The following is an 8,716-nucleotide window of genomic DNA, read 5'->3' on the forward strand; positions in this document are numbered from 1 at the left end:
ATATATATATATATATATATATATATATTTCTAACCTATTGAACTGTTTTAGTGTGCTGTAACTGTTAGGCTTATTACTTAAAACGTTTATATTATGGTTAATCAATCTAATCAATCAAATGAATATTAAGAGGATACCTTTTTCTGTTTTTTAATTTATCAACCAGAGATAAACAGATTCAAAGCAAGTAACAAAACTAATTAAAGGTTTGGCTTAAGGCCCTTCAAAGTAGCCAACACTAGTTCCTCACTATTATAAAAGAAAGTACAAATGAACTCCAGTAGTACAGGGAGACAATTAAAATTTTTAGTTAATACATCATGTGGTTCTTAGTACACTCAAGTAAAAAGAAAGGTAATGTCTGCAAAAAATGTATACAGTTTTTTCTATATGTTCTTGATTCACTTATTGTATAGTATTAGGACCCCAATTATTCAGTTTCCTCATCCATCAAAACCAGATAGGAGAAATGTGGGGTGGTATGTGGCCATGAAAAAATCTACAGAAGCTAAATGTAGGTATACTGCTCAAACTATTAAGTCAAATCCAGGACTGGATGGAATAGTTGCATTTGAAGGAGTTCACTCCACTGATATGAGCAAAAATATCTGAGGAATCAACCATATCGTCTTCATCCTTCACAACTACCTGCAGGTTTAAAAAACTACATCAACAAATAATTGAGAAGGTACAAATGAAAAAGATTCTCTTGATTTTAACTCGGGCAGGTTGAATGAAAAGAGCCCTCTTAAGTGTTGTTTAATAAATCAATGAGCCTTGGAAATCTTACTTCTTCTTCGTCATCATCTTCATGATTGCTACTAGTAGTTCTATTGGTTTCTCCAAAGTCATCATTCTTTGCAAACCTTCCTCGAACCCGAGGTCGGCTATCTGCCAGAGTTTTGCGGCAGGCATACTGCACATTTGGTTGCATCGTTAGTTGAACTTGGAAGTATGCAATATGAAGTGGTTTATAAGCAAGGAGTACCTTTTGCATATATATGCTAACGTAACATCATGAGATTTTAATTTTGTTTGATGATGAGGCTGTTTTGAAGAGGGGAAGGAACTTGAGTGTACCTTAATTTTCTTGCTGAAGTTTCTTTCATTTCTTTTCTTCATGTATCTATTGATCTTTTCTTTCCTTTGCTCAACAGAAAGTTTTCCAACCTTGAATGAGGAGTCCTCTAAGTTAGAGATTTCAGGTGTTAGAGTGGTAGAACTACCACCCCCGGGAACTAGTTGCTGACTCTCAGTACCAAGTGCCTAGGAAATAAATTACAAACAAAATCAGTTACTTTCTTGCTCAGCGCAAAGGGAAATTGGTCATCACAAACTATCATTAACTTGGTTAGAGGTTCTGGAAAGCGATATGCTAAAAGAGTCACTTATGAAGTGGGTCTTTACTGATGGTGGTGCTGCTTGTTATCAATTTTTGTGGAAAGTTGCCATTCCATTCTGACTCGCGCTACTAACTAGCTCAGATTTTATGCTACTTTATAAAGGTGAGAATGAGATTATAAAGTGGTTGATATGCTGGCTACTGTTTTGATGGATATGGGCATATATTCTACGGGGCATACAGCTTCTTAGAAATTTTTGGGCCATTATGGTTCGCAAACTTTTCACCTCCTGTAAAACCCCTCTTTATTGTCAAGAACCTTACTGCTGCGACCTTTCAGACTAGAAACCTGAAAGAGCAAGCTTATAAAAGCAACTTAGCATTAAAAATAAATAAATAAAAAATCTTGGACAATTGACTTCTTTTTCTGTAATTTCTGAGCACTGAACACTTTTTATTTGGATGACAGTTAACAAAATGCAATGACGGAGAATTTAACTAAAATAGTTTGAAAATCATACATACCTGAAGGTCCGGAGGGTTAAACACCCGCTGCATTGAATCTGTACAATACATTCTTCCATTTTCTCCTTGGTATTCCAATTCTTGTGTCTGAAGTTCAGAACCAAGAAGAATGTTTCCACCAAAATATCCAGAACTATCAGTTGATAAGGCAGTAGTAAGGGGGCCTGTAGGCATGTATGGTGGCATGCCAGGACTGAGATAAGTGCAAGGAGATGAAGGGTTGAGAGGCACATAAGAAGGAACAGAAGATATGCAATCCTCTTCAAATACAGAAGGTAATGGAGCCCCCATAAGTGGAGGTGCAACGGGGTCAGTGGGATACTGAGAGAAGCCCTCCACAACCGAAAATGCTGGTAATTGGACCTGAGGCTGCACAGAAGAGAAATCAAACTGTTCTTGCTGGGATGTGACTGGGAGAAATGGAGGAACATTGAAAGATGGAGATAGTGAGAAGTCTATGGAGGCAGAGATGTCATTTTCCATATCTTCTTGGGGGTCATCAAAGATAATAGACAGGTTACTACTGTTGGTTGTGTTGTTGTTGGTGGTGGTGGTAGTGCTAGTTGGCGTGGTGACTGTGTTGCTATTGCTATTCAATTTATTTTCTACATCTACAGTTAAAGATTTGTTTGTTGTGGCATACGAGGAGTTCTCCTCATAGCAACAGTTTGAGCTGGAAGTAACCTCAGAATTTGGCAGAGCCTCTGAGAAAAGTTCAGCGTTATAAAAGTCGAAAAGTCGAGCGCTAAAAGGGCTTGAAATTTCTTCCTGCAGAAAGTGATGTAAATACAATCTAAGCATCATGACTACCAAAAGAAACTGCTAAATACATTGATAACAACATTTAAATATACCCTTTTATAAACAGTTAGAAGACTGATTCTACACCTTATGGGACGGTTATGTGATCTTATCAGACTCGTTTCTATCAACAAAGGAGGAATTGAGATCAATCGTATAATTATCAGAGTCTAAACTTTCAAAAGGATAATATTCTCTTGTTAGAATCAGTCTAAACTTTGGTTTAATGCATGTCTTCATCAAATAGTGAGCATTCTGAATTGAGTAAGTAACACGCGTCCAAGCATCAGGTATGTTCATCATCACTCTTTGTCTAGAAATAAATTAAATATATCATGTATAATACCCTACGATGAAGAACTCCAAATATAGATTTAGTTGGTTGTGCCATCTAGTCAGTTGTGTTTATATTTGGTCATGTGCAGATAATAAGTTCTACATGAGAGTTGTTTCTTTTGTAACATGAAAAGGATGGGCATTTATGCCTTAATGGGACAATGTTACATTTATGTTTGTAACAAAGACGGAACCTCATCCCATGCTAAGTTGTGTTTGTTCGACGTATGGAAACTGATTTAATGGGGATGTGAACTGTTTCTTAAATCCCCTCTTCCTCTCACACTGAATAAGAATATCAACATTGGCAAATGGACAAGCACAGGCAGGTATGTATTTGTGTATTCCACAATAATTGAAAGCTACGTTTAAATGGCTATCACACTGCAAATCATGCAGAAATAGTTATCACTTTGCAGTTTACGATGTTGCCCTCAGAAAATGACATATTGGTGAATTGTATTGTCTGAGATTTGATAGGATAATATTACAAAAAGATAAAGCCTAATAATTCTTACGGAATCTCTATTTTTTTTTTTTTCTTATTGCTTGTTAATAAGCATTATGCTCCCCAACTATATAATATTGGATAGAAAAAAGAAGGAATTTGAGAAATAATGGATTGTAGATATCATATGAAAGTTGCAACAAAGAGAAAGAAAGAAAGAAGCGATGATATGATTGATGTGTTTACAATGGGGAGTTGCTGTTGCGGTTCGGCCTTTGGTGGCAGTGGCTGATCAAAAACATCCTGCAACATGGTGTATCCCCTGGCAAGAGGCAATGAAGCCAGCCCAGAAAGTTAAGAAAATAGAAAATGTAGACAAAAAAGTATATGTGGAGAGAGATGGTATATATATAATTGTACTATGATGTCGGAAAATTGTGTTGTGATGAGACACGTGTGTAGGAGAGTGCAGAGGGAGAGCCCATAGGGAAGAGGGAGAGAAAGAGGGGGAAGTTATGTGATGAGTGGTTAGTTAGCTAGGATGATGGAGAGTATGAGGGTGTCAAAGACTGAAAGAATTAGTTATGTTGATATATAGGGCCATTGGGTTGTCCCTTTAGGCGTCACCCTGGCGTCAACACGAGACACACGCTCGCCCATTCATTCACTCCTTTCCTCACTTGGATTTTCTGTTGACCTATTCCCTTTTCCACACTCTCTTTCTTTGTATTTTTTTCTATTATTCTATTTATCATTTTTAATCTTACCATTATCATTGCATTCAAATCATATAACATATCTACCACCTCATGTGCATTGCATTGTTAGTTTGTTCAAACATTCCATGCCTGTCAATGTTCTGTTCCACATGTTCTGTTCTTTCTCTTCTCTCCACTTCAATGTCTAATACCAACTAATGGGACAATCATCATAACACCTCTTGCTCACCATTACAGAATGCCTCATTAATTGCCTACATTTTACACACATCTATATACCAAATTTAACATAAATTCGCAAACAACCATGGTATAGTTAGGTATGGGGTTTGGCATAGTACTACAACATTTGTTAGCTACAGTCACATTTATTTTCTTACTAGCATTTATTATAAATGTTAATATGTTACCGTACATATATTATAGCTGCATTTTCTTAAAAAATTTACTATAAAATATATTATCAATTTGATTGTAACATTATTTTAAAAACGTTACCATAAATCAATATTTTTTTTTCTACTTTAGTAACATTCTTTTATTATAACTAACAAAAATGCCAATATAAAATAAGTTTATAAATTAGAATAACAACTTTTAGATAAATATTATTATAAATTATATAAAGTTATATTTGGAATAGATGTTATTATAACTACATTTTTTTTTACTTTAGTAACATTTTTTTATGATAACTAATAAAAATGTTACTGTAGAATAAGTTTATAAATTATAATAACAATTTTTAGATAAATATTATTGTAAATTATATTTTGAATAGATGTTATTATAAACTATTAAATTATATTAATAATTATACTGTAAATCTTTTCAAATAAATGTCATTATTATATTTGTATTTTTGTAACTAGTAGTTACATAAGTTATAATATTGTCTATTATAATTAGATTATAATGCTTTTAAATATTAAAATAAAGAATGTTACCATTAATTTATATATATATATATATATATATATATATATATATATATATATATATATATATATATATATATATATATATATATATATATATATATATATATATATATATATCATATATTTATCACTGTATCGTATATTCATCGTTACAAAAAAATAAGTTTATTTAATTTTCTTTTTTATCAACTTATAGAATGACACTGAATCTCCTAGACCTGACTCTTCAATCAGGCGGAACAAACACTTCCTAAATCTCCACTCTCTAAACCTGCCAGGCTCAGACTCGCTTGGGAAGACGACGCTGTGCTTACGGCGCGCACAAAAACAAAAAGGAAAGTGGTTTCCATGAGAATGTCGAAGTTCAGGAAGTCTTGTGGTGAAAATGTTTTGGATTTTAAAGGTAGAGAGATTAAACAAAAAGGAAAGTGGTTTCCATGAGAATGTCGAAGTTCAGGAAGTCTTGTGGTGAAAATGTTTTGGATTTTAAAGGTAGAGAGATAGGTAATCAATTCGATTTGTGTAAGTTTTTCAAATATTGTTTTTCTTTTTTTGGTTTAATTTTTTTACTATTGCACTATTTGTTTTGAAAAAAAATAAATAAATAAATAATGTGTGAACGCTCCCTACATCAGAAGTGTTCTAGTGGGAAGGGATAGGGATGTGAGGGGCAAAATACTAAAACGTAAGTATGAAAATCTCTGCCTCTGGTTTTGCTGGACTGGATTATTTGGTTGAGTTGACGGTGTTTTGGAAGGCAAAAGATTTTTTAGCCATTTATTAAGCTTCATAGTGCAAGAATTTTGTTTTCTCGTTTAACAGTTTAACAGTACGAAAGGTCGTGTCGTGTCACCATTCAGTGTACATGTTACACGTCTCTTGGTATCCACTGAAAATGCTTTCTATTTGAAGATGTTAACTTGAAAATAGTCTACAAAACTTATTCCACCACCATGCTTCATCTTTTATACCCGTTTGTTTCTATTGGCAGGAAATGTTGGTATTTGATAATAATGTCCGAAACTTCACCCTTTCACCCCTTTTTTTATCAATGTGATGTTTTTTCTCGTTTCATCAACTATATATTGAAACATTTCACTCATTTTTTGTTGTCATGAGACATTAATGTTTCGTAGTATTCTTCTAATTATGATATTAATAATAACAGCTGTGTAGATGGAGAAAAAAAAGTACTCCATTCATGAAAATTTTTCTTTTTTGTATGTATGTAGTGGGCTAGTATCCAGGATTTTTAAGAGATCAGTGAAAATTCCTTAAAAATGTTGTGAATAAGTTGTTGAGTTCATGCATGAGACCCATCCTGGAATTCTCAGGTTATTTTTCCTACTTTGAAGTTTTCTTACTTTTGGTAGCATGTTATTTATTATGATACAAATCATGGTTTGGTAGAATATGATCTTAATCTAAGCTAACCTCTTTACTTGTTATTTGTTTCTGTGCAAGCCTAAGTTTGTAAATTTGTGATCACTCAAGTAATTGGCTGCAAGTTTTTCTCTCCACAAAGTGTAGCCATTTTATTATACAACCTTGCATATGACTTGAGTAGATGGGATAATCCCTCACACTCTTATGCATAAACTTCAGTACGAGAGTACGAGATAATCCCTTGACACAGTGATTGGTATTGGTATTTTAGATGGGAGAAAATGAACCGTTTGTGTCTGAGTTTTTGAAAGGCCTTCCCACCACCATTATGTTCTCTTAAATTCACGATTTTCATGACTCATTACTAGTTCAATCTTTCAAAATTTGAGGGACTAAAAATAAGATACATGTCCTTTACCTTGACCCCCTAAACTTGTTATGGATATTAATTATTGGTATAGCTATGGCCTTTATTCATTTTTAATGTTGTTTTGAGTGAGTTGCTATTTCTTGTTTCTTATATAAAAGAGATAGGGGTCTTGTTTCATTAATTAGTTATTTCTTGTTCTTTATGTCTAAATTTTGTTATTTTTGTATCTCTTATTCTCCTATTATTTGTACTTTCCATTCTTTTCCTCTAATAAACCATTTTCTGTTGGAAAAAATAGAAGACTTTGGGTGTAATTTGACTATATACTTATAAATTGTTACTTTTATTCTAATTTTTTTCAATGTTTTTCAGGTCAAGGGAAAGGATTTGATGTAGATTTAATTAACTTGAGATCAGACGCTGTAAGTATCCTGTGATTGCAAGTAGCGGTGTTGGTGCTCCTGCAAACTTTTCTGATGTGTTCAATGAAACAAATGCATCAGCAGCACTTGCTGTTGGCATTTTTCACAGGAAGGAGGTATTAATTCTATTACCTTATAGAAACAAATTGGCAAACTTTATGAAGATATTTGAGAGTACTTTTTATTTATACTTTTGACTTATTGATGATCTATGGTCATCTAATGCAGTTAGTGCTAACATCTTCGATATTTGTAGTACAGATTCTTGTTTAGGCAATGCTACAATCCTTGTCAGTGGAGTAAAGTATAAAATGGTATTTAACACTATTGGACCAATATCAATCGATATAGCTTTAAAATAAATCAGCCATGGTTTGAAAATATTGATCTCATATGGAAGTGGAAATTTTACTTAACAGTTCATAACTGCCTGAAATATATTATTTCAGGTGCTTTCAGAAAGGTAATAGTATCATATATTTATAAGAAGCACTACAATGATATGCAAAATTAATGATTGAAGTTGAATTTATGTTTCTCTATTTTATTGCCAGCCTTGAAATCTTGTTTGAATTCATTCTATCTTTTTCTTAATTTTACATGAAATTTCTCACAAGAAAATAAGGATGTGAGAATGAGTTTCATGCATTCTTTTGAATGGTGTTTCCTTTACTTGCAAGTTGCAATAGATTTACGCACTGTTAATGTCGTTTATGGTGATTTTCTACTGAACAGGCTAACTGGAAACAACATAAAGCAATCAAAGGAGGAATATCAGCTTGCTTTGAACGGGTTAGTCTTAGTTCATCACAGGTGAGCGTTAGAGGTAATACTTTTTGTTTATCTCAAAATGACATAGAGGAGCATTTTTACATTGTTTTTTTCAATAAAAGCTTTTATCTCTTCTCTTTTTTCCCATCTAACTTCGTCTTGATTTTGATCATCCTTCTCTCCTCTGTCTTGAGATGTAAAATACCAACGGTTTCCTGTTGATAATTTTGTCAATTCTCTCAGTTTTTCAAATAGTGAACCCAACATTGCAACTGTGATTTGGTCGGCATTGTCGGAGAAAGGTCATTATTGGTTAAAGGACGGTTAGATCAAGGTTATTCATAATTTTTTTGCGATTTGGATTGATGATAAGCGTGCATGTTGTGTTTAGAACAAATTATTGATATTGTTTATGATTTTGATTTAGTATTTGATTGTTAATGGTACCTACAATGTTCTCTTGCACTTTATTTGTATAAAGCTTTACATTAATAACATATTTATAATGTTGTCTCTATAGATATGTCGTCTCTGTCACGAAAAACATTTTTAAGTAATTTTAGTAACGTTTTTAACATATAACCTTTTATTAAAAAAACAGTTACCTTGAAAACTAATTAAACTGTTCAAAAGTATACTCATCAGTTCTTTTTG

At 33.0% G+C, this 8,716-nt stretch overlaps 1 protein-coding gene and 1 long non-coding RNA gene across 5 annotated transcripts; one reads left to right on the plus strand and one right to left on the minus strand.

The window, feature by feature from the left end:
* Positions 1–64: 64 nt before the first annotated feature.
* On the minus strand, positions 65–4,578 carry LOC114191474. Its single transcript, XM_028080654.1, has 5 exons — positions 3,700–4,578; positions 1,869–2,636; positions 1,082–1,267; positions 792–917; positions 65–649 (listed from the first exon to the last, which is right to left on the minus strand). The coding sequence occupies exons 1-5, from the start codon at positions 3,763–3,765 to the stop codon at positions 542–544; spliced, it is 1,254 nt and encodes a 417-aa protein (XP_027936455.1). The 5' UTR covers positions 3,766–4,578; the 3' UTR covers positions 65–541.
* LOC114191475 lies at positions 2,670–8,488 on the plus strand. Of its 4 annotated transcripts, none has more exons than XR_003605940.1 (5): positions 2,670–3,334; positions 5,348–5,617; positions 7,242–7,407; positions 7,548–7,605; positions 8,027–8,488. It is a non-coding gene; the product is annotated as an uncharacterized LOC114191475 (long non-coding RNA). The 4 variants fall into 4 exon arrangements; XR_003605938.1 differs by lacking the exon at positions 7,548–7,605 and having other exon boundaries at positions 2,670–2,959; positions 3,095–3,334; XR_003605937.1 differs by lacking the exon at positions 7,548–7,605.
* The last annotated feature ends 228 nt before the right edge of the window (positions 8,489–8,716 follow it).

This window comes from Vigna unguiculata, chromosome 7 (genome assembly GCF_004118075.2).
Source record: "Vigna unguiculata cultivar IT97K-499-35 chromosome 7, ASM411807v1, whole genome shotgun sequence".
Taxonomy (NCBI): domain Eukaryota; kingdom Viridiplantae; phylum Streptophyta; class Magnoliopsida; order Fabales; family Fabaceae; genus Vigna; species Vigna unguiculata.

What these genes read in the sequence shown, in the direction of transcription:
- LOC114191474 (XM_028080654.1), bottom strand. Translation starts at nt 3,765, where the DNA reads ATGTTGCAGGATGTTTTTGATCAGCCACTGCCACCAAAGGCCGAACCG. An exon ending in CGCAACAGCAACTCCCCATT is followed by an intron (nt 2,637 to 3,699) that starts GTAAACACATCA and finishes CACTTTCTGCAG; the next exon opens with GAAGAAATTTCAAGCCCTTT. An exon ending in TTAACCCTCCGGACCTTCAG is followed by an intron (nt 1,268 to 1,868) that starts GTATGTATGATT and finishes TTTATTTCCTAG; the next exon opens with GCACTTGGTACTGAGAGTCA.